Below are 26,121 nucleotides of genomic sequence, written 5' to 3' on the forward strand. Positions count from 1 at the left end.
TCTTCAAACCCTTCAGATTGTTTTTCAGAGTCCATAGTCTCTCATTGTTCACCTCCCCTTCCAATTTCCCCCAAATGCCTTCTCCTAACTCCCCATGTCCTCCACACTATTTGTTATGCTCCACAAATAAGTGAAACCATATGATAATTGACTCTCTCTGCTTGACTTATTTCACTCAGCATAATCTCTTCCAGTCCCGTCCATGTTGCTACAAAAGTTGGGTATTCATCCTTTCTGATGGAGGCATAATACTCCATAGTGTATATGGACCACATCTTAGATAAAGGGGTTTTAACAGGCTCCTTGGTGGGCTGTTTTAATCTGATTAACCTTCCGTGTGCCTGTCATGCAATCAGGTTTTTGTCATCTACCTATCACTTTGTGGGGGGGGGGTCCTTCCAAGGTGATGTAAAATCCTTTGAAGAATGGTTTCCTCTTAGAGCAGGTCCCCTTTCCCTGCCTGCGGGCCTTTTTTCCAACTACCCTTCATTATTAGTTGACTTTTACAGAGCTGGTGGCAGTTTCCCCGTTCTATAATAGGATAGCCAGATAACCTGAAACCCTTTCACTTCAAAACACCTGAAAACCCTGGACAAAATATAGCAACATCCTCTTAAAGCATGCCTGAGCTTAGAAGAAAATGAGGGAATTCCAAGGGCCAAAAACGAGAATGAAAGTGAAAACTACAATAGGAAGCCAGGGAGCCAAGAGTGTGTCAATCATGTGGTTGGTGGGGCTTTCCAGTCTGATGCTAGCCTCACGACCTCAGGGTTGAGAAATCGAGCACATGCGTGCACTCACGTGGGCACAATGTGGGGGTATAGCGCAGAGGGAGAGGGAGAGAGAATCTTAAATATGTTCCATACCAGGCATAGAGCCTGTCGTGACACAGGGCTCCACCTCAGGACCCTGAGATCATGACCTGAGCAAAATCAAGAGTCAAACGCTTAAATGACTGACCCAGACAACTCTCAGAATTGAGATTTTAAAGTCTTCATGGAAGCAGGAGACCTCAGTCAAGTTGAGAAGTTACAACTGAGACTCCATGTGAAGCTTGACTCTCCAAAAGACCTCGGCCTAAGTAAAAGTTACACCTAGAATTGCCATATTTAGCAAATAATAACATTAGTATTATAAGGGCCTATTTAGCCAGAGGGATTCCATCTTGGGTTAAACAGTGATTTTGTTGTTTATGCAGTAAAACTTAAACTGACCCTGCCCCGCCTCAGGGAACTTACTTAAAAGCAAGTCCAGGAAACCAGTCCCAGGTAAGGAAGCCCAAATACAAGGGCGGGTCAGGCCAGGTGGAGACATCCAATCAGTGGGGCGCACATACTGTCTCCCTAGCTACCAAGGAGTATGGGCCCCGCCTTTTGGGCACCTTTTGGGGGCCAATTCTGACCAAGGTGATAGCCTAGTTCAAATTTCTACTAGGGTAAATTGTAATTCAATTGGCCACCCGTGTGTGACCTAGCATGACTGTGTAATTTTCTCTGTGTGTTACAATCTCATTGGCCACCTGTGTGTGGCCAGGCCCAACCATATGGCCTTTGCCCTTAAAGGCTAGTCTATAAGGCAGAGAGAGGTTGCTGCCTCTTTGCAAGAGACAGCCCCGGCCGGTTAGTTTGATTCTTGATGCTTGGCACGAAATAAAGCTTGCTTGACACCGCTTTGTATCAGTCTCGTTCCTTTGACCATGGACCCAACAGTATTAGAGGATTTTTTTCCTCCATCGGTGCCCACGGTTCTTGGTCACGCCACTTCAAAGAATGAAGAGGTAGACCAGACAGTGTTGTGGGCAGCAGAGCAAGGGTCAAAGTGACAGTACAAAGCTCCCAAGGAGGGAGGGCACCCAAAGAGATTGCTACCAGTTTCTAAGTCTGAGTTTTAAGGGACTTATTGGCAGACGGTTTCAATCTGATTAACCTTCCCTCTGCCTGTCACCCAATCAGATTTTGTCACCTATCTATCGTATGGGAAAGGGTGGAGGGCTCCTTCAGGGATGGTGTAAAATCCTTTTTTTTTTCTCTTAAAGATTTTATTTATTTATTTGAGAGAGAGTATGAGAAGGGGGAGGGTCAGAGGGAGAAGCAGACTCCCTGCCAAGCAGGGAGCCCGATGCGGGACTTGATCCCAGGACTCCAGGATCATGACCTGAGCCGAAGGCAGTCGCTTAACCAACAGAGCCACCCAGGCGCCCTGTAAAATCCCTTTTGAAAGTGGTCTCCTCCTTTGGGCGGGGGGGAGCCTTGTCCCCGCTTGCCTGCCTTCCAATTATCCTTCAACAGCACTCTAGTTAAATCAGCAATGCAAATGAACAGCAAATAAATGTTTAATATAGGTATGTCCAGTATAGTATTTGGCCATACTAACCCTAGAAAATTATTTGTTGCCTATCGGAAATTCAGATTTAACCGGGAGCTGTGTATTTCATCTGGCAGCCCTAGATACACCAGAAAAACCACCCACCAGTATAGAGAGTCAACAAGAATGCCTGCCTATCTCCATGTGGGCTCGGAGTAGGGGCAGGAAAGTACCTCCCCACAAGAATGAACAATCAAACGTCTGCCCTTCCATGGTCTTATGATTTGACTTTATACTACCTGCATGATCCCCATCTACCAAGGCAGAAATTAGCATGAGAACTGCTCCCTGCCCTCCCCACCCCAAGATCATGAAATGCTGGGACTCCCAGCAGAAGGAAGTAAAACCGGCACTGAGTAAGGAAGGGCTGTGCCCTCAACTCAGGCTCCTATGGAGATTCACAGACAAAATTCTGATGGGGAGAACAAAGGCAGAGGCAATGTAGAAAAAAGTAAATGTCCTTATAACCTGCAGCCCGTTGACAAATACTTGAGGCAGGCAGAGTGTAACATTCCTCCCGGGAACCCAAACTGTCTTACTGCTAGTGCTTCCTTAGAGGGAAAACAACCTTAGCTTGACAATAGCTAGGCCTCCAGGGTCCCAGGAGTCTTCTTTAGCATATCAAAGTCCTTTTGGAAACTTCCCAGTGTCTTTACCTCCCCCAGCTCCTAAGTGTATAATCAGCCATTCCTCACAACCCCAGGGAGTTCTTTCTGCCCTTGGGTCCTGTTCCAGGGTTTTAATCACCTTTTTGGACCAAAGACATCTCAAGAATTCTTTCTTGCCGATTGGCTCCAAACCCCACCACTACTTCAAACCACATCAACTTCACTAAAGATGCGTTCACAAGCCAAAATTAAAAACATAGGGGGGTTGCTTGTGTACAGCAAGAAGGCTGGCCTTTTCACTTACCAGTTAAAAAAGTCAAAGGAGGGGCGCATGGGTGGCTCAGTAGGTTAAGCATCTGCCTTCCACTCAGGGTCCTGGGATGAGTCCCGCATCAGGCTCTCTGCTTCTCCTTCGGGGAACCTGCTTCTCCCTCACCCTCCGTCTGTTGCTCCCCCTGCTTGTGCTCTGTCAAATAATAAATAAATAAAATCTTAAAAAAAAATTAAAAGCCAAAGTGCACAAAGCCTTTGAAATACATTCAGGACCATTCAAAGCTGATTACTTCACCATGTTCCTTTAAGTGGGGCAAATCACAGTATCTGGTTTCCAGAAGTAAGACTGTGATTCTCCTCAGGCCCACTATCTCCCACAAATCCATCAACATGGCCGAGAGAAAAAAAAAAAAAAAAACAATTCTAGGGGCATCTGGGTAGCTCAGTAGGTTAAGCGTCTGTCCTAGGCTCAGGTCATGATCCTGGGGTCCTGGGATGGAGCCCTGCATGGGGCTCCCTCCTCAGTGGGAAGCCTGCTTAAAAGAAAAAAAAAAAAAGCCAATTCTAGTGACAGAAGGCTCAGCATTCATTAATGCATTAAGAATAGATCTTAAGGCACTTCAGTGCTTTTAGTCCCCTTTTCTCACTAAGAAGTGTTCGTTAACTAAAACTAGAGAAAAGCCCGGAGCCTGCCGCTTACAGAGCCTAAACTCACGGACTGCACTTCCCTGAATTTCCCAGAGACTAATCAACATCACAGTATGCCTGGGACTTTCCCGGGCTTTGGCAATGAACCGCCTCAGTCCCAGGCACATCAAGACAATTGGTCACCGAAAGTATTCTCCATCTTTTTTTTTTTTTTTTTTTTTTTTGACAGAGATCACAGTAGGCAGAGAGGCAGGCAGAGAGAGAGGGGGAAACAGTCTCCCCACTGAGCAGAAAGCCCGACATGGGGCTCGATCCCAGGACCCTGAGATCATGACCTAAGCTGAAGGCAGAGGCTTTAACCCACTGAGCCACCCAGGCGTCCCAATATTCTTCATCTTAATAAAAGGCAAGGTAAGTAAATATGTGAATGTTTTCCTCTGTATCCTCCTACCAGCAACATTCAGGCAAAATAAGCTAATAAGTATTTCAAAAGGTTCTCGCAGACCGCATACTGACAAGCATGGAGAAGTAAAGAAGCATACAGACTCTTGGCTCCTTGAGCTTTGGTCTCCTCATATGCAAAATACCAGCAGCCATGGGACCAGGATGGACAATGAGATTGTGTTGAACGTAGATAAAGCTCTTAGCTCAGTTCCTGGCACATCATACACACTCAGGAAAGATGGCTATTTGGATTATTAAGTTTTGGGCTTTTGTATCATTAAGATTTTATATTTCAGAAACATTTACTAAATTATTCCATTTTGCACATTTTGGGCTCGAAGTAGCAGTTTTGTTGGTATTGCTTGATTATTCTCGTGCAGCTCGTCAGAATTTACTGACATGTGCAAATTATTTTCTCTTACTGTGTTTGGATGCTCACCTGGTCGTTCATCTTTGACTTTCGATATCCAAAACTCTTCATTGAAACTTAGGAAACATAACAAGAATCTCGATAATCTTTTTCTTCCCACTTTTTAGAAAGCAAAGCTGACATACTTTATCTTGTCTATCTTTATTTTTTTCCAAAATGTAAGAATAACTGTAAAAATAGTACTTTTTTTCTATCTCCTACCATCAGTGACCCAGAACTAACAGTCTGTATTTCTAACTGATTTTCAAAGTATTCAAACTCTAAGTAACCTTTAAACTGAGTGTGTATGTTATGCCATCCATTGTTTTACTGAAAGAGAAGGAGCTAAAAAAGCTCATTTTTCCCTCTGGCATTAGGCTGCTTTGAGCATATGAGTATTAATAATCTTTTAAATTGCTATCAATTTGAAGACATTACCTTCTCTCTGTTAGAAGGACACAGTGCTGAGTCATCTGGAGTGAGTTGTAATAGATTTGCCCTAAGTCACCCATAAATTCTTATTTGGTCTCCTTTGTGGCCAGAATATAGTATAATGTCCTTTGGATATTGATATCCAATAAGGTTTATCTTGTTTGACATTAAAAGTCCTAAACGGAATCAAAATACACGATCTAAACTAATACTTCTTATGATTAAAGATGCACCCAAATCACATGCTGAGAAACTTACTGAACAGATTCTGATTTGATAGGTCCAGGCTGGGCCTGGAATTCTGCATTTCCAGCAACTGGCGGACGCTGGTGTCTAGACCACACTGCAGCAGCACTGGTGTAAGCCTATGGTTCCCAGAACATGGTTATGGCACCAGAAGCAGGGACACCATCTGGGAACTTGTCAGAAATGCTCATTTTTGGACCTCCTCCCAGACTTTGTAAAAGAAACTCTAGGGACAAGCCCTCCAGGTGACTCTGATAGACACAGTTCGAGAACCACTCTTCTAAACAAGTAAATCTGCTTGCCTAGATGAACTAAGTGTTGGGTTATTTCCCATGATGAAGAGACCCAAGGCTGTCTTGGGGCTCAGACAACCATGCCAGACAGGCTAATGCTCAGTTACGGAAATGAGCATTTAACAGATCCATCCACACTAGTGAGTCTGCTTTGGGGTAACAGATGCTGCCAGGTGCCAGCTGAAACTTTGTCAAGCAGGTATGTCCTCTGCATCCAATGTGCAGGCAGCACTGATGCCCCCACCTAGCGTCAGGGAAGGGTGACATGAGGTAACACAGCAGCGCTCAGTTGCCCAATGGAGGAAACGGGCAAGTGCTTACAGCATCTGCTAAGCAGGGACACCAAAAATGTAAGACTAAATTTTTTAAAGAATTTGACATTTCCTCCCAAAAAAGCATCAAAGTAGATACCTGGGGGAAACATATCATTCAACTTCTATACACTCCTTTTACCATTTAGCATGGCTGAGCCTGGAGCCAGACTGCCCATCTCTAAGTCCTGGCTCTCCCACGTCATGGGGTAACCTCAGGCAAGTCACTCAGCTCTCACCACCACAGCTTCCTCACCTGCATCTCACGTTTTGTGAGAATTAAACAGTACATTAATTAATATATATAAAGCTCTTAAAATAGTGCCTAATATTCAGTGTCTCATAAATATTAATTTTTATTACAAGTAGGCATAAAGGGCAGAAGGGCCCTACATTTTTTTTTTCCAGTGCTAAGGGTCATTAAAGAAATAATTTGTTGCCCAGTGGAGCCTGACACAAGCTTAGGAGAAATCAGACAAAAGTCAGAACTGCATGGAGAGAAGAGACAGCATCTGGAGAGATCTGTGGGTCCCAGGGAAAGGCTGAGAAAGAGCAGGCTAGAGCTAGAGCAACTGTAGGGCTCTTCACAAAGCCAGGCACATATCTGGAGAGGCAGCAAGCCTTAAATCCCAGAGTGGAAGCCGGGAGACCAGTAAGGGCTGACTCCACAGGAGAACAGTAACATCATCAGTAAATCTCAGGATCTTAGGCTCTCACCTTGGCTACAAATGGAATCATCTGGGGAGGATTAAAAAAATACTGATGTCTGCATGTCACCCCTCGAGAGTCTGTTTCTGTGGTCTGGGGCCTGATCTGAGGAACAGATTTCTAAAATCTCCCCTACTTGAGTTTTTTAGGTAGCAAGGGTCAAGCATCTTACACTCAGGTCAGCACTGATCTTAGAATTTGTCAGGGGCTTAACTATACATAGACGATCAATGAAATGGCTAGAAAAACAGTCCCTGCTGATTATCCCCACCTTGTCTCCTCTTTATGTTATGCTCTGAATTTAGCTCGCTCTTTTCTGGCTCCTGGTTGTTCATAGAGTACCTTTTTGCTCTTCAGAAAAATGCTCCCCTTCTTCCAGACACCTTGTCAAGGACTGAGACATTATCGTACAAGCAAGCTAATGATGTAGTCTACCACAGTTTCATGGATGGTGGCTGAAGACATGAGACAACTGGGCCAGAGACAAAGAACTTTATTACTCACAGAAAGAGTATCAGTTTTTCTTGCAGGAAGAAAATCCCCCTTTCCCACAACAACAGAAAGAGGAGACATCTGCACATGCAGTGAACTTTATTATGAGAGAGGAACCCTGAATTCAGGAACCTAAGTCTTTTATAGTGGGCAGTAAGCCTGCCTGCCCTTTCCTCCAAAGAAATAATACTTCTACTTTCCAAGGCTGTTTACCACGCACATTCTTCAAAAGATAATCTGGAATAAAGAGTCAATGCATCTGCTGGCAAAATGTGGAGATATGTGTGAGACCCATGCAGAATGGTCTTCCAGCACACTTTACTTTCCTCATCTGAAAAATTGTTATAATGATCTCATTGGAATGAAAAATTTCATGTCTTCTGCTACGCCATTAACATGGTAGTTCTACAAAGCTACAATGTCTGCGATGTACGTGGAGCCCTCCCACATATGAGCAGTTCACAACCTATGCGAGTGTACTGTGTGGCATTTCATATTTTTAGCTTACTCGCCTACTCTATCCTTGTTGGGCTGTATTCAACCTTGCTTTTGGACTTATTTTATTTTTTAATCATGTCATTCCTAATCATTTTCTTTCTTCCACCCCAACTTTCCACTACTTATTTACCTTTAAATTTTAATACTTTGAAACATGATCAGTCCTATTCATTCTTAGGCCTATTCCTTGTTATTCATGCACTGGAGCAACATGAGGGACCCCCAGGGCAGGGGCACACAGAATAGCTCTCCAAATTAAACTAGCAAAATCTACACAAGACAACTGAGTTCTGTACAAATGACCCATACTAAAGAAGAGATGAAACAACAGACTTCTAAGAGCAACGATAAGGTCTCAGGACCATGAAGATACTTCAGGAAGACATGATATGCCACAAGTAAGCAGACACCTTTCCAGTTACAAGAAGTCAAGTGTAATTTCTGAGAACTACACTGAAAACATAACCAAACAAGAATGTGCTGTCATGTATAGGAGTGTTGCAACAAGAAGAGGAAGATGATCAGTATGGATTCTTAAAGGGGAAAAAAGAAAAAGAAGCAAACAGAGACCATCTAGCGTAACCTGAAAGGACTGCATCTGGTGAAGACCAACAGAGAAGTAGCCGCTGTGTGGGGGCAGGGATGTAAGAATGTCTAGCAAAGCCCTGCTGGGTTGGCCAGGTGGTCTCTTTAAACTCCTCTCATGACTCCATGACACCAACTGGTCCCAAGGTCAGATTTCATCCCTCCCCAGGATGAGCTCCTGAGCTGAAACTGGTCCCAGCCTTCCAAAAGTCCATGCATGCAGAGCAGCTCCAGAGCCTTTCAGGAAAACCTCTTGGCATCCATCTTAGGACATGTAGGTAGAATGTTCCTCTGGGGGCTGAAATGCAATTTCTCAACTGTCCAAAAACTAGAGTATGGGAGGGACTTGGAGCTACCATACCCACATAGGGTACACAGTCATGCCTCCCCTCACACATTCATTCACACAGCACCCAGAATGGGGCAGAGACTATTAAAGGTACTGGAGATACAAAGACAAATGATATGGAAGCTGCTGGTCCTGAGGGCATTTTGTATTAGGGTTCTCCAGAGAAACAAAACCAATAGAATGTGTGTGTGTGTGTGTGTGTGTGTGTGTGTGTATTTGACTAGAATTCATGCAAGTAAGATAGAGATTTCAGAGAATCAGTTCATGTGATCACAAAGTCTGGCTAGTATGAAATCTGCAGGGGAGGCTGGCAGGCTGAAGACCCAGGGAAGAGTGGACACAGGGGACTTCAGTCTGAACCGTGGTCTGGAGGCAGAATTCCTTCCCTCTTGGGGGATCTCAGTATTTTCTCCGAAGGCCTTCTATTGATTGGATGAGGCCCATTATAGAAAATAATCTGCTTTACTCAAAGTCTATTGATTTAAATGCTAAAATACCTTCAAAGCAATATCTAGATGGTATTTGACCCAACACACAGATACCATAGCATAGCCAAGTTGACACATTAAAAAAATATATATATATGGGCAAAACTTGTTAAAGCTCATCAGACTTACTAAACCCATCATACCTTTATTTATATTTTTTTTTTTAAAGATTTTAATTATTTGACAGAGAGGAGGGGGAGAGAGAGAAAGCACACAAGCACGGGGAGGAGCAGGCAGAGGGAGAGGGAGATGCAGGCTCCATCCCAGGACCCTGGGATCATGACCCCAGAGGAAAGGCACATACTCAACTGACTGAGCCACCCAGGCACCCCTCATTATTCTGTTATAAAGCTTTTCCACGATGAGATGCTTAAAGTTATCATAGCCTATTTTTCATTTCTTGTAAAAGTGGTCTTAGGAATTGCTCAGATGTTAAATAACCTGTTTTGGGGACCACTATGAGTATAAACCAACTGTCTAAGACTAGACAGCCCAAGGGAAACAGTAATTACCCAGAGAAGCAGAGTGAGATCCACAGTAGCCAAGACACAGTGATTAATCATAAGCAAAGGAGCTGTGGGGCAATTGCCCTGGGCAAGAGCAGGGAGGCAGGCAGTGTATCCCAGCAGCTGGGCAGGGGACCAGGAAGCAGAGATCTGAATCTGTAAAAATGCAGGGCAAGACCAAATAAGGCTCGAGCTGGGGGAAAGTGTGATTAACTCCCAATGTCCTTCTGGATTCTTCATCTCAAGCTACCAGGAACTCAGGCTGGCACACTTGTCCCCAGACAATGGTGACCAAGAGGGTGACATGGAAGGGAGAAATGAGTGTGCCTTAAACACTACCCATGCCCTATTTTACTCCATAGGGTAAAATTGTTCCTTATTTTCTTAGAATTGATTGTTTCTAATTTTCAATCTTCTAGCAAATTTGTGCACTTTTTTTTTCACTAGATTCTTCCATACATCGATGCCGATTTCCTTAGCATAAATTTTTCGAAGTGGGAGTACTGGATAAAGGAGTGCATATTGGGGACGCCTGGGTGGCTCAGTTGGTTAAGCAGCTGCCTTCGGCTCAGGTCATGATCCCAGCGTCCTGGCATCGAGTCCCGCATCGGGCTCCTTGCTCAGCGGGAGCCTGCTTCTCCCTCTGCCTCTGCCTGCCATTCTGTCTGCCTGTGCTTGCTCTCTCTCCCTCTCTCTCTGACAAATAAATAAAAAATCTTAAAAAAAAAAAAAAAAGAAGTGCATATTGTTCTGTGTTTGATGCAGGGCATCTAAGCCCAAGAAGCAATCCTAGCTTCGCTGTCAGTGCACTTCTCCAGGGTCTGTGAGAAATCATTTGACCATCTCTCCGTTCCTTCCTTGTTTCTTTCCTCATCCCCTGGTAGGTTAGACAACTCATCACCAGGAAGCTGAAGTGAGCGTACATATATGGGAGGTGTTGAAATAGTGGAAACTTTAGCGTCACAACACAGACAAAGGAATGGGCTGGAGTGAAAGGTATAAAGGGAGTCACCTATCTAACCAAGTCCTCCTCTGGTTGGTGCCTGAGAGAGCCTCTGCTTTCGACATGATGCTCAAGGTATTGTCACATTTTACATGGCTTATTTAAATTGGTGTTCTAGCCTACCTCTCCTTTTCTCAATGTCCTTATAGCTTCTTGCTTCTTCATCAAAAATGGCATTTTGGCATTTCTCACAGCCTCTGGGCTATCTAATTACCTGCAACTTTTTTTTCATTGGTGCTTTCCCAGTAAGAGATGTGATTCTGTTGCGTAGAATTAGGAAGAAAATGAATCATTACAAGTTCACTGAATTTTAATCTCTCGGTTTTGTCTGTGTCCATCTCAGAATGGCCAGATTGCCTCCTGATGATCTGTTTACTGTCCTTAGTTCCCTGGAGAAGATGATCTTTTTGTGGCAGGAATCCTAACATCTTGGTTTGGTATTCTAGAAAGCTTAGCACAGTGCCAGACACGTGGCAAGGCCTGGTAAAATATTTATCAAATGGCTGCATGTTTTGCCTTAATTTATACACTGATCGCAGTATTTTACTAAAAAGAGTTGTAAATGCCATGAGAAAATCAGGAAAACCAAAAAACATTTTAGAAATAGACAGGCTCGATCCTGCAGACAGCTGAGCAGTTGCATGTTTACGGTCTCACGTGCCCTTCTTCCTTGGGAGAATTTCTGTGGGATGCTGGTGCTATACAGGACTTGTCAGGAGATCCCCAAGAGGCCCTACCTTTGTAGGTCACTAGCGCCCCGGGATCATGCAAACAGATGCCACAGTCCCCTTCTAGGCTTCACGTTGTTGGGCTGATGACACACGCTCCCCATAAGCCTCTCCCAAGCCAGAGCAAACCCCGGAGAGATGAATGACTAATCACTAACTGCCCTCAACTGTGGGAGCTGTGGGGATGGAAAGAGAGCTTGAAAAAGAGGTCATTTTGCTTAGTACAAGGGATCCAACCAGTTCTCAAAACTTTAAGTTTTACTTGGTGGATCATGAAACCATTGCTTTTTCTTCCTTCCCTGCCTCTGTCCCTAAATATGTTTACCCACATTCCTAGCAGCAGGACAATCAAAGTTATTGTTATTCTCCATCCTAATGAGAAACATCTACGCCAACACCCTCTCTCTCCCATCCACCTTCTCTCCTGCTCTCTCCCACCGCAGGCTCCCTTCACCTTTCTATCAGAGCTTCAGAGACATACCATGTAGCCCATCCTTTTGAAAATGGCACTGGTTCTGAGACTTGGTCATCTGAAGACTGAAAATAGGGAACTAGCTGGTGTCCAGGTTGAGGACTTTCAGCTGGGCACTGGTTCCATCTCTGTACCTCTGCCCACACACTGATCACTCAGGGAACCCCAGACACCCCAGAACCTCTGATTCAAAAACCCCTCGCCCTATATCGCTAATGTTTTAAAATGGGTATCTGATGCTCTGAGAGGCAAAGGAAGTTGTACAATGATGCAATAATCAGAGCAGAAAAGGGAAACAAGCTGACATTTACTAAGTGGTGCTAAGTGCTAGGCATGTCTGTGAGATACAATTGAAGAGTGGGTGTTTTTAGCTACACATAATAGATGTTCTCTTGGGAAGACGTGTAGAAAACAAAATAATTACCTACACATTGAAGAACTTGATATTTAAAGGAACTGTAAAACAGTCTGCTGCAAATACTACTACAGGTTTTTATGATCTGGTTTGTGGGCGACAGCGGAATGGTCTTCTCTGCTAGGATGGGCATGGGCATTTCACATTCAACAAGTTCACAGCAAGACCATCATCGCTGTCTGGACAGCAGCCCCTCTTCCTGCGCTCCCTCTCTTGGCAGAGGGCACCGCCATATCCCCACCCAGACCCTGGGCTATTGCAGAAGTCTTTTGCCTGCCCTTGTCTACCCTCTCAATCCATTTGCTACACAAGGGCCTCCGAAGATCTGCAGAACAGTCTGATCATATTGACCTTTTTAAAGCTAGCACTATGGTTCCCCTTTAAGTCACAGTCTCCAGCCTGGTGGAACTTCTGCCACTCGGCCCTAGCCTGCAAAGCCCTCTCACCTCTGCCCGCTGTGTACAGCTCTGCATCTCTCGCACCTAAATCACTGCTTCTCTCGCACCTCCAAGCCCCAGTCTGCGCTGCCACCTCTGCCTTTAACATCCATCCTTGTCCCGGGCACCTTCACCTGCTGACTCCCCTAAGTCTTCATAACCAGTCCAGGTATCGACACCTCCAGGTGATCTCTACCAACAAGAATGAACAGGAAGTGGTTCTCAAGTGTATTTTAAATTTTCTAGTGGCCATATTTTAAAAAGTAAGAAGAAGCTGATAAAATGAATTATAATAGTATATTTCACTTACCAATACATTCTAAATACTGTCATCTTCGCATGTAATCAATATTTTACAATTATTATTGAGATCCTCTAGAGACTTTTTTTTCCTACTAAGTCTTCAAAATTCAATGTTTATTTTACTCTTATGACACATTCTAGTTTGGACTAGCCACATTTCCAAATGCTCAATAGCCAATGTGGAGAGTAGCTACCACGTTGGCCACAATAGCACTAGAACATTTAAGAATCACCTAAAGATCTTAATGAAAACACAGAATCCTGTCCTATGCTTCCAAAGCTTCTAGTTCATTTGGGGGTGGGGGTAGTCTCATTCTGGAGATTCGGAGTAGGGACTAGAAATGTTCATTTTCTACAAGAACCCTGTGTGTTTCAATGTTTGTTTTCCTCTTTAGGAAACATGGCTTAATAATTACATGCAGCAGTCTGGAGTTAGACCCATAGGAATTTGTGTCCAAACTCCTCCATTTAAGAGTTGTGTAACTCAGTGACATCAAGTCTGGGTCTCCTCACCTGCAAAGCAAGATGACGCTCATAACACCTACCCAGAAACTTGTGGCGTTCGGTGGATACTGTATTTACAAGAGTCAGCGTGACTGGCATGTATCTAATAATGGCAGCTCCTAGATGACCTACCAGCCCCAGCATGCCCACCTTACGGGCAAGATATCCCCCTATCGTCTCCTCACTCTGTGCTTTGCTCTGCCATAGCCCACGCACTCTGTGGCCAATATCTACATGTTGGTCTGTGTCCTCGAGGACAGAAACTGGCTATTGCATATTTCCACATCCCTTTGCCTCACACATAGGAGGGGTTCCATGCTTATCATTTCTCAGGAACTGAACTTAAGTTGATTAACTAGGTTTCCCCTAGTGGAGCAAAACTCTTCATATAAAAGTACCTCAAGCTCTTGTATAGCAAGGAATAAGCAAATAACGATTGAGTATAGCACTGTTCTAACACTCTTTTTTAAAAGTCTGTCACAGAAAGCTTTGCCAGAGTGATCCATGGCTTGGCCGTGGGGCACCTGACTGATCATGTTATTCAAAGAAGCAAGAGAATGATTCTGGATACTCTGGGCGTTGGCTTCCTGGGAACCAGTACAGAAGTGTTTCATAAAGCCAGCGAATATAGTAAGGTAAGAAGTTCGGGGGCGGCTGGGTGGCTCAGTGGGTTAAAGCCTCTGCCTTTGGCTCAGGTCATGATCCCAGGGTCCTGGGATCGAGCCCCACATTGGGCTCTCTGCTTAGCGGGGAGCCTGCTTCCCCCTCCCCCCAACCTCTGCCTGCCTCTCTGCCTACTTGTGATCTGTCAAATAAATAAATAAAATCTTAATAAAAAAAAAAAGCCTGCTCATGAGGTATACCCACCAATGTGCCCGGGGATATGTGTTTATGGCCTATTATTCTACTCTGTTTTGGAGATAGTACTTGGTGTGTGTAGGATTGTTGTATACAATTTTATGCTCTATTTATCTGAGTTTTAATATTCACCTGTATTCTTCACTAAGTTCCTATCTAAAGACCAATCTTAGGAAGAGTGTCTTCCCCAATAGCATCTACTATTTATTCAGGCAAAGGCTTTAAAAGTGTCTGGAGAAAAAGCTGGTTCAGCACTCTGAGCGGAGTGGGTGTGTATGCGGGAGACAGAACGAACACCCGCTCTCCAAAGGATGTGCTTGGTACGGACAACTGGTCCACCTTCCCTCCTGTTTAACCTCAAGGCATAAATAAGAATAAATTCAGACTGCATCCCCGGGCACACCTGTGGATCTCAGTCTGGGACAGAGCAACAACAACATCTCCCCTCCTTTCTGTGGAGAAAGTTGTGTTCTTCTACAAGGAAGAGAGGAATCCAATGGTTAAGGCTACGATCCACAATGAAGTGTTCATATAAGGACTGTTAAAGTAATGCCTCCAAAGATGAGGAATGGCTCTTGAAGTGGCAACTTGGCATGCTGTGTTTCCACTCTGTATGGCTCACTGATATTCTTGCGTTCCAGATCTACAGCTCCAATGTGTCCAGCAGTGTTTGGGGTCGACCAGAGTTAAGGCTCCCGCCACCATATGCTGCTTTTGTGAACGGTGTGGCTGTAAGGAGGTTTACAAATCTTTTCAACTGTTAAGCAATAACAATTCAGAGTCAGGAAGTATCTCAGAAATCTTTCAGTTTCCATATTTCATGGATGAGACACTGAAGTTCAGAGAGATGAAGTGGTCTGTCCTCTTTTCTATGTACTTGCTTCACTTTTTGTGTTTGACAGTGAATTGATGCTTTTCAAACAAATTGTGAAGTATGGGAAATAAGATGGAGGATTTAGATAAAAACAGTGTAAGCTATCTAAATCTGGAATATATATAGCAAAAAATATAAAACCTGATATCCAGACTCAGTTCCTTGTGTTGTGACCAGTACCAGTTTCTCTTGAATAACCAGCTTTTCATCCATCCTCTCAGTCACCAGATAATTATTGAGAAAGAAACAATGACCACATGCAGTCGATATTTTCTGAAGCAAAAATCAGCACTTTTCATCTGACAATTTTTTCGCTTTGTGTATCAGTGGCAGTCTCTATCTATATACAAGATATAAGTTAGATATGAATGTGTTGGGATTTCTGAGATATTCTTATGGTTTGTGGGACAGTAACTTGGAATATTAAAAGTCAAACCCAATAGCGCATCCAGGAGTAAATGTCCAGTGTCCAGACCAACCATATCCCATAGATATGGAATTCTATTTTTTAAAAGATCTTATTTATTTATTTGAGTGAAAGAGAGAGAAAGAGCATGAGCCAGGGGGAGGGGCAGAGAGAGAGGGAGAAGCAGACTCCCTGCTGAACAGAGAGTCTGACATGGGGCTCGATCCCAGGACCCTGAGATCATGACCTGAGCCAAAGGCAGACGCTTAACTGACCGAGCCATCCAGGTACCCCAATATGGAATTTATTATTTTTTTAAGATTTTATTTATTTATTTGACAGAGAGAAACATAGTGAGAGAGGGAACACCAGCAGGGGGAGTGGGAGAAGCAGGCTTCTCCCTGCAGAGCCTGGAGTCTGATGTGGGCTCCATCCCACGACCGTGGGATCAGGAACTGAGCTGAAAGCAGACTATTAACAATTGAGTCAACCAGGTGCCCCTGGAATTCTATTTTTAAGGAACTTCTGGTTATTACTATTTCATATAAGGGATAAGCAAATGGCTAGGATGAAGAGAAATAAAACCTTGGGGCAGCAAATAATGATTTTAAAATATAGCTTAATAGTTGGGGCACCTGGGTGGCTTAGATTGGTTAAGCATCTGCCTTCAGCTCAGGTCACGATCTCTGGGTCTACAGATCAAGCCCTGAGATGGGCTCCCCGTTCAGTGGGGAGTCTACTTCTTTCCCCTCTGCCTTTCTCCCCTGCTCATACTAAAAATAGTTAATCTGAGTTCAAGAATTATTGCAACTTCCCCATAAGTTTGAAATTATTTCATAATAAAAAGGTACAAAAATTTATGACCTGATATGGAATAAATGGCATTAAACTTTTAGTGCAACTTGTTTGAAGGGTGGAGGAGGGAGAGAGGAACAACCATCTACTTTCACACCCTTATTTTTAAGAGGGATATAGCTCTTTCCGGGTGCTGTGGCAGAGAGCTCTCGCCACCTGGGTAAGATCCAAGCTAATTGGTAGGCTTTCTAGTTGTTCCCCAAAGTCCTGTCTGCTCTGGGCGGAGGACAGCATGTCCTGTGCCCAGCCATGTGATCAAGAATTACAGCCAGCTTATAGGTTTTATTTTCAGATAATCAGGTCTAAAAATCTCATATCAAATAAAGTTATTACTAAACTAAACTCTTACTGGTCATTGCATTCAGGGAAATACTTTCTTGGTTTTTGTGTGTCTGTTTACAGATTCACTCAATGGATTTTGATGACACATGGCATCCCGCCACCCACCCTTCCGGAGCTGTCCTTCCTGTCCTCATGGCTTTAACAGAAGCTCTCCCTTCAAGTCAAAAGTTTTCTGGCCTTGATCTGCTGCTCGCTTTCAATGTTGGGATTGAAGTACAAGGCCAATTAATGCATTTCTCCAAGGAAGCCAGTGACATACCAAAGAGGTATGGAGAGAATCTGTCCCATCCAGAGGCAGACAAGTTCCCCCTTCACCTGTCAATCGTTATCTCTGTGGTGCCTTCTGACATAAAGGTTAGCTCAGTTGAAGATATTAACATTAATGCTGACTGCTAAGTCAATTTTCCCGTCACATATCGAACCATATATCCATAAACAAAGGTATGACTTCAGAAGTACTAATGAAAAGTCTCCTTTGGGTTTAGAGAGTCAAGCAACCATGAGCATAAAATTAATCGGAGCCTCATGCTCAAGGATGATTCCTGTCATTCTGGTATCCACGGGTACTCTGAATCTTCCTAATCCCATCTCAAAGCAGAATCTACTTTGACATTTGCTAAGGTCCTTCAGACTAAGAACATTGAGAAGTTGTGAAACTGTTCAATTCATTGATCAAAAATGGTCACATGTTGACTGTATCATATAGTTCAATCTTGTATTTCCTTTCCACTTGATCCCACCTGCTAGGAGAGGAGTAGGTTGGAATTCTCAGTGAATTTTCACAGTTTCCACCAGGCTTTCCATTTTTATGGCTACTTGCCATATATTTTATGGCATATTTTATTTGGCTACATGTGATTTCAGCAAACAACTTTTGCCTTTCTGGCAATAATTATTAAAAATTTACTGCATCAGGCACTATTATAAGTATGTGGATTCATTCAAAACTCACAAAACCTTATGGGGTAGATATCATTATTAGCACCATTTTATGAGAGAGGAAACAGGTGCAGAGAAGTTGAGTGATTTTCCTAGGACCACACAGCTAGTAAGTGGCAGAGTGAAGATTTGAACCCAGGCAGCAGGCCTGCAGGATCTACACTCCCAACTACTATACTACTGCCTCCTGGAGACTGAGGTCTGTAATCTCCAGCTCTTTGCTCTTTTTTTTTTTTTTCACTTTTCAGATTCCACCCCCCCTCAGTGGTAGGAACTTTGGGGAGCGCGGCTGCAGCGTCCAAGTTTTTACGGCTCAGCATGGCGAAGTGCCAAGAGGCCCTGGCTATTGCTGTCTCTCACGCCGGGGCACCCATGGCAAATGCTGCCACTCAGACCAAGCCTCTTCATATGGGCAATGCTGCCAGGCATGGCATGGAATCGGCTTTTCTAGCAATGATGGGTCTCCAAGGAAACAAGCAGGTCTTGGATATGCAGACGGGCTTTGGGGCTTTCTATGCCAACTATTCCCCACAAGCTCTTCCAGACCTAGATTCCCACACTTGGCTGCTGGGCCAGCAGGACGTGGCATTCAAGCGGTTCCCTGCACATCTGGCCACGCACTGGGTGGCGGACGCAGCTGCGTCCGTCCGGAAGCACCTCGTAACAGACAGAGCCCTGCTTCCCACTGACCATGTTGAGAGAATTGTGCTCAGAATTCCAGATGTCCAGTATGTCAACAGGCCCTTCCCAGACTCGGAGCATGCAGCTCGTCATTCGTTCCAGTATGTGGCCTGCACCACACTGCTCGATGGTGGCATCACCGTCCCCTCATTCCACAAATGCCAGATCGACAGGCCACAGGTGAGAGAGTTGCTCAGGAAGGTGGAACTGGAGCACCCTCGGGACAACCGGCCCAGCTTCGACACACTGTACTGTGAGATAAGTGTCACTCTCAGGGATGGAGCCACCTTTACAGAGTGCTCAGACACCTTCTACGGCCACTGGAGAAAACCACTGAGCCAGGAGGACCTGCGAGAGAAGTTCAGAGCCAATGCCTCCAGCATGCTGTCCTCTGACACCGTAGAAAGGCTTTTAGAGATCATCAAGAATCTAGAAGACCTAGAAGATTGTTCTGTGCTGACCACTCTGCTGAAAGGACCCTCTCCACCAGAGATGGTTTCGAAATCTATCTAGCATTTAACAATTCCAACATACAATCTCTCCTGAGGTTTATCAACATCTAAGTGACTCTATATTGGGGAGAATTTGGTGATTAGCTTATAAAGCCAGGGCTTACAGTCGGTCTGGCCCAGAATAAGGGAAGCAAGTTGGAGAGAGTCCAGAAACAGAATTGGATTTTTATGGAAGGAGTCTTGTCCTATAAATTTTGCCAGACAGTTCCAATTACCTAAAGCAAAATAATAAACATGCAAGAAACACAGAGAAATTGATTTTATAAGCATTCATAAGGCTGAAATTCAAGTCACCTCTAATTTCCTTATAAAGTTAATCTTTACAGGGCAGTTCTTTATGAACTTCACGAACCTCAATGTGAAGGGGAAATTTGAACCTACATATAAATTTGCTGACAGTGGAGAAGGCCTCTGGCCTACTGTGCCACCAACAGATTTCTTAGACCATGGGTTTTTACAAACCCTCCACAGTGGAGGGGGTGCTACCGGGTTTAAATATAAGGAGTTAGTGGACCCAAATCCTGCCCCTACAACTTACTAAATGTGACCCTAGGCATGTTGCTGGGTAACCCTCTGCCACAGTTTACTTATTGATAAAGCAGAAATAAAAAGCAATGTAAAAAGTAAAAAGAGTTTGGCTCTGGAAGCCATTCTGTTAACCACTGCAATATATTGCCTTTTGTTTTAAAAATTTCTCAGGAAAAATACCATGGATGAAGAGTGAGATATAATACAGGATGACAGGAAAAAAAAGTATATATGTGAGTAATTAAAATATTGATTTTGTAAAATAACAAAAACGTTTTATGGGGTTAAAAATTGCAACTTTAGGGCGCCTGGGTGGCTCAGTTGGTTAAGTGACTGCCTTCAGCTCAGGTCATGATCCCGGAGCCCCAGGATCAAGGCCCATATTGGGCTCCCAGCTCCACAGGGAGTCTGCTTCTCCCTCTGACCTTCTCCCCTCTCATGATCTCTCTCACTCTCTCTCTCAAATAAATAAAATCTTTAAAAAAAAAAAAATTGCAACTTTAGCAACAGATATAAGCAGGGAGTTATTATAGTGAATGTATTCTAAATTCCTTGTGTTATTTAAGAGGGCAAAGCTATTAACTCTAGACTATGATTTGCAAGTATGCATGTTGACATTTCCAGGGTAACCATTATAAGACAGTAGTAAAATGTATCGCTTCCAGGTTAATAGAGGGAGAAATATGGAATTAGGATAAAAAATAATCCAAATGAAGGCAAGAAAGGAGGAGGAAAAGAAATATGTAATAGGTAGAACATACCGACAACACAATATAAAACAACAGGAAAGGCACGCCTGGGTGGCTCAGTCATTGAGCGTCTGCCTTCAGTTCTGGTCATGATCCCAGGGTCCTGGAATGGAGCCCCACATTGGGCCCTCTGCTCAATGGGGAGCCTGGTTCTCCCCCTCCCACTCCCCCTGGTTGTGTTCCCTCTCTCGCTCACTCTCTGTCAAATAAATAAAATCTTAAAAAAGAAAAAAACAGGAAAAAATCTAAATATATAACTACAAAAAGAATAAATAGACTAAATACCCCAGTTAAAAAATACAAAGACTTAAATAAACAAAATCTTTAAAAAAAAAAAAAAGGTGGGGGGGGCGCCTGGGTGGCTCAGTTGTTAACTGTCTGCCTTCAACTCAGGTCATGATCCTGGGGTCCTGGGATCGAGCCCCATATCTGGCTCCCTGGTCACCTGGAAGCCTGCTTCTCCCTCTCCCATTCCCCCTGCTTGTGTTCCCTCTCTCACTGTCTCTCTGTCAAATAAATAATCAAAATCTTAAAAAAAATATATAAAGACTATGTGTACATTAAATACAATGTTTAATAAGTTTATTAGCATCAAATTTACATATCATTAATTCATCTATTTTGAGTGTACAGTTCAATGAGTTTTAGTAAATTTACAGAGTTGTGCAATCATCGCCACAATCCAGTTTTGGAGTACTTCTTTTTAAGATTTTATTTTTAGTAATCTCTCCACCCAATGTGGGGCCCAAACTCACAGCCGGAGATCAATAATTGCATGCTCTACCAAATACCTACCTCTACCAAATATCTATCAAAATACCTAGAGTACCTCTGTCATGCCAAAAAAAGCAAAAACCAAAATTCTTCCTGCAGGCCTGGAATTAATCCCCATTCCCACCTCCAGCTCTCAGCAACCAATTATCCATTTTCTATCTCTATAGTTGTCTAGCATTTCATATAAATGGAATCATATAGGGGCACCTGGGTGGTTCAGTCGGTTAAGGGTCTGCCTTCAGCTCAGGTCATGATCCCAGGGTCCTGGGATCAAGCCCAGCGTCAGGCTCTCTGCTCAGTGGGGAATCTGCTTCTCCCTCTCACTCTCTTCTCTGCTCTAAAATAAATAAAATCTTTTTAAAAAATGGAAGCATATAGTATATTATCTTATGTGTCTGGCATCTTTCACTTAGCATAATGGGTTTTTCCACCACATATGTATCAGTACTTTATTCCCTTTCATTGCTGAGTAGTGTTCTGTTGTATGAATATACATTTATTTACCCATTTAGTAGTTGATGGACAGTGGACTGCTTCCAGTGGGTCTAGTACAAATTATGCTTCTATGATCATTCACCTGCATGGCTTGGTGTGGCAGCACCTCCAATGGAGGTAGCACCTCCATTGCTCATGGGTAGATAACTAGGAGTTGGAATGCTGGGTCATTTAGTTAGTACATGTTTAACTTTATAAAAAACTTCTCCAGGGGAACCTGGGTGACTCAGTCCGTTAAGTGTCTGCCTTTGGCTCAGGTCATGATCCCAGGGTCCCAGGATCAAGTCCCACATCAGGCTTCCTGCTCAGTGGGGAGTCTGCTACTCCCTTTCCCTCTGCCTGCCACTCTGCCTACTTGTGCTCTCTCTCTTTCAGTCAAATAAATAAATATAAATAAATAAATAAAATACAAAAAACTTACCCAAAGTAGCTCTAACACGTTACATTTCTACCAGTAATATATGAGGGTTCCAGTTTCTCCACACCCTAACCAACCCTTGGAATTGTCAGTCTTTTTTATTTTAGCCTATCTAGTGAGTATGTAATGGTATCTTGTTTCAGTTTGCATCTTCCAAATGACTAATTCTTGCTTATTTTTGAGAATTATTTTAATTAGTTTGTTTTCTTATCCAGTTGTAGGAATTCTTTATATATCCTGGGTTCAAGTTCTTTATCATATATGTTTTATAAATATTTTCCCCCAGTCTGTGGTTTGTCTTTTCAAGTGTTTAGTGGTCTCTTTTAAAGATCAAAAATGTTAAGTTTTGATCAACTCCATTTTACCATTTAAAAATTTTTATTAAAAAATATAGAAAACAAAAATAAAAATGTTATTGTCCCTGCTTTTGGTGTCATCATAAGGTGTTTTTTTTTTTTTTTTTAAGATTTTATTTGTTTATTTGATAGAGAGAGATCACAAGTAGGCAGAGAGGCAGGCCGAGAGAGAGGGAAGCAGGCTCCCTGCTGAGCAGAGAGCCCAATGTGGAGCTTGATTCCAGGACCCTGGGATCAAGACCTGAGCCGAAGGCAGAGGCTTTAACCCACTGAGCCACCCAGGCGCCCCTCATCATAAGGTTTTTTAAAAAAAAATCCAGTTAGGGATGCCTGGGTGGCTCAGTTGGTTAAGCGGCTGCCTTCGGCTCAGGTCATGATCCCAGCGTCCTGGGATCGAGTCCCATATCGGGCTCCTTGTTCGGCAGGGAACCTGCCTCTCCCTCTGTCTCTGCCTGCCTCTCTGCCTACTTGTGATCTCTCTCTCTCTCTCTCTCTCTCTGACAAATAAATAAATAAAATAAAATAAAAAAATCCAGCTAAATAAGTTACTCAAGACTCATAAGGATGCAAAAAAGTTTAAAGTAAAAAGATGGGAGAAATATGTATGGAATACTAACCAAAGCAAGCTGGAGTAAATAAATGTTAATATTAGACAAAACAGATCTCAAGCAGAAAGCATTACTGGAAACAAAAAAGATGACTATATAATGATAAAAATTTCAAATCAGTAGGTAATTAAAATAATTTTAAATAATACTGAACTACAAGGAGAAATAAATGAATCCAATACCACACAGAGAGAATTTTAACACTAATCTCTTAGTAACTGATCTCTCAAGAAAACCAAAAGTAAGTAAACTACATCAAGATTTAAACACAATATACATGTTTTATGTAAAGGACATATAGAGAATTCTGCACAAAACAACTAGAAATTTCACAATCTTTTAAAAATCTCACAGAACATTTACAAAAAAAGGACCATCTACTGAGCCATAAAGTGAGTCTTAACAACTTTACAAAGGATCGGATGATATAGATCATTTTCCCTAATCATAATGCAATTAAGTTTAAATTCAACATAAAAAAGATAATTGGAAAAGCTTGAAATGTTTGGAAATAAAAATTCTTTTAAGTAACTTTTGGATCACAGAACAAACTGTCATTAAAAATTATAAAACTTTTAGAACCAACCAATAACAAAAATAGCATATATCAAAATTTGTAGGATGTAGCTAAAACAGTACTTAGAAATGTGTAGAATTTTCTATGGCTGGCTCTCTATCACTTGGATTATGCTGTTTGATAAGAAATATCATGTAACTGTGATTAATTTGTTTGAATAGTAAATAAAACAGGAGATCAAAGTGGTGGTTTCTATTATGGCCTTCAGATACAATTTAATTATCCTGTCTTTATGCACTTCAGAAATTTCTAGTGGTAAGATCTAAGGACTAGTAATAATATCCCCAAGATCTAAGGGCTAGTAATAATACCCCCAGTAATAATATCCCTTCAGGCCAGTAATAACCCCTGCTAAAAACAAGACAACAGGGGCACCTGGCTGGCTCAGTGGGTTAAAGCTTATGTCTTCAGCTCCGGTCATGATCCTGGAGTCCTGGGATCGAGCCCCACATCAGGCTCTCTGCTCAGCGGGGAGCCTGCTTCCTCCTATCTCTCTGCCTGCCTCTCTTCCTACTTGTGATCTCTCTCTCTGTGTCAAATAAATAAATAAATCTTTAAAAAACAAACAAACAAACAAAAAACCAAGACAACAGACCCAAAATGGAGTCTTTATGCTAAGCACCACACCACTAAAATGAGATTCATTTACAGTTTCAGCACTCGCAGAAATGGAATCTTAAACCAATCATTCAGGATTTGCAGAACAACACTAGTTAAGTAATATGCCTGACAGACCCCTGCCATCCCCTTGAAATAAGGATGGAAAAGTAACCTTGAAAAGAAAAGTAACCTTGAAATAACCAATCTATTTTGTCTAATGTAACTTCCTTGTTCTTATTCCCTTCTACCTATAAAAGTTTTTCATCTTATAAGCTCCTTGGAGCTCCTTTCTATCTGGCTAGGTTAGATGCTATATGATTCAAATAAATTTTTGCCCAAATAAGCTCTTTTTTTTTAATGGAATGTAACGTTATTTATTTATTTGGGAGACAGCAAGTATGTGAGCAAGTGAGCAGGAGCAGGTGGGGCAGAGGGAGAGGGAGAGAGAGAATTTCAAGCAGACTCCATGCTGAGACAGCCCAGATGCAGGGCTCAACCTGAGGTCATGCCCTGAGCCAAAAACCAGGAGTCAAATGCTCAACCTACTGTAGCACCCCGGTACCCCATGAATAAACTCTTAAAAAAATTTAATACAGGGCAGCTGGGTGGCTCAGTCTGTTGAGCATCTGCCTTAAACTCAGGTCACAATCCCAGGGTCCTGGGATAGAGTCCCATGTCGGCTTCCCTGCTCAGCAGGAGTCTGCTTCTCCTTCTCCCTCTGCCATTCCCCTGGATTGTGTTCACTCTCTCTCTGCCAAATAAATAAAATCTTTTTAAAAAAATTTAATGTGCCTCAGTTTATCCATCTTGATGGATGTTTCAGACAAACAACAAAGGTTGGAGAAAATGATCTCTCCCGAGGAGACGACAACATTCAAGGTGATCTTGATATTGGTTATTATGCACACCAAGTGACCTTGACAGAGAACATGAGGGGATATGCATCTGGGGAGGGAACATAAGGGTCCTCTGCACTGACAGCCCTGCACACCATCTCCTGCCCCCCACACCACATACAAAAAAAGCTGAGGTAAGATAGGGAAAGACTGGCTCCCCACATTCCTTTCTAGATGATTCCTTTCCAGGAGAGTCAAAAGCATGGGCATTTTTGAGCCAGAGTGCTGGCAGACAGCTTTGATGGAATGGGAGAGTTAAATCAAGCCCCTTTGTCTCTTGCATCCATGAAGCTGGGGAATAGGACAGCCTGCAAGCCACTCACCCTGGAAAGCCAAAGGTGGGCTTTCTGGGCTGCTCTGATCTGCTGTCTAGGCAGTGTGGCAAATGCTTGCTTTTCCCCTTCTGTTCCCTTGGGGTGACAGCAAAGGATGCCACTGTGAGACAGGCTCTATGTGTAGGCAAATGAGTCCTCCACATGGATAAGGCCAGACCACCACGGAGAAAACCCACCTGAGACTGGGACCAAGGCTCCAGCTCAGAGAGAGGCCCATTCTAGCACCCTCGGTGTTTGTGCATCCTCAGCACACATTTGAGGCCTTGAGTCAAACTACCTGTCACCAGACACACCCAAGGAACCCCAGTACTGGCTGGCATATATGTTTTGGGGATCTCTAAGACCACACGCACATTCAGGGATCACAAGATGAAGTTAGGGGACTCAGCACAGAGCTATACTCGTGGTTAAGGTTTATTACAGTGAAAGGATACATGACAGGATCAACTAGAGAAAAAGCCAATAACAGCAGAGTCTGGAGGCTTCTGATGCACTCTCCCACCAGCAGGAAACACACGAGGGTGTTCCTCTCTCCAGGAGTGAAAAATTCACTAAAGTGTGTACACTCTTTCTCCCCTGGGGAGAGCCTTAGCACTCAAGGTGTTTAATAATGTCTGGTCATGTCAGTCCCCTCCGCCCAGCAAAGATCATAATCCCAAACTCAAAGAAGGAAAGCAGGTGTTCGGCATAATTCTGCACAGTCTCGGCAGAGCAAACTATTTTTCTCAGTCAGCGGGCGGGTTAAGTGCCAAGCTCCCAGATGCCAGCCAAGGACGAACCTCAGGAACAGGACTTAATAAAG

At 43.2% G+C, this 26,121-nt stretch overlaps 1 protein-coding gene across 1 annotated transcript; it reads left to right on the forward strand.

Moving 5' to 3' along the window:
* The first annotated feature begins 10,629 nt into the window (after nt 1-10,629).
* On the forward strand, nt 10,630-19,714 carry LOC111147125 (aconitate decarboxylase 1). The gene is made up of 5 exons (XM_022503028.1): nt 10,630-10,732; nt 13,990-14,151; nt 15,016-15,105; nt 16,912-17,117; nt 18,039-19,714. The coding sequence occupies exons 1-5, from the start codon at nt 10,634-10,636 to the stop codon at nt 18,982-18,984; spliced, it is 1,503 nt and encodes a 500-aa protein (XP_022358736.1). The 5' UTR covers nt 10,630-10,633; the 3' UTR covers nt 18,985-19,714.
* The last annotated feature ends 6,407 nt before the right edge of the window (nt 19,715-26,121 follow it).

This window comes from Enhydra lutris, unplaced genomic scaffold (genome assembly GCF_002288905.1).
Source record: "Enhydra lutris kenyoni isolate GAN:26980312 unplaced genomic scaffold, ASM228890v2 scaffoldscaffold15, whole genome shotgun sequence".
Taxonomy (NCBI): Eukaryota; Metazoa; Chordata; class Mammalia; order Carnivora; family Mustelidae; genus Enhydra; species Enhydra lutris.

Excerpts from the sequence above, each read along its gene's own strand:
- LOC111147125 (XM_022503028.1), top strand. The coding sequence starts at position 10,634 with ATGGGCTGGAGTGAAAGGTATAAAGGGAGTCACCTATCTAACCAAGTC. Across the intron at positions 10,733-13,989 it reads CTTTCGACATGATGCTCAAG|TCTGTCACAGAAAGCTTTGC; the intron begins GTATTGTCACAT and ends CTTTTTTAAAAG. Across the intron at positions 14,152-15,015 it reads AAGCCAGCGAATATAGTAAG|ATCTACAGCTCCAATGTGTC; the intron begins GTAAGAAGTTCG and ends CTTGCGTTCCAG.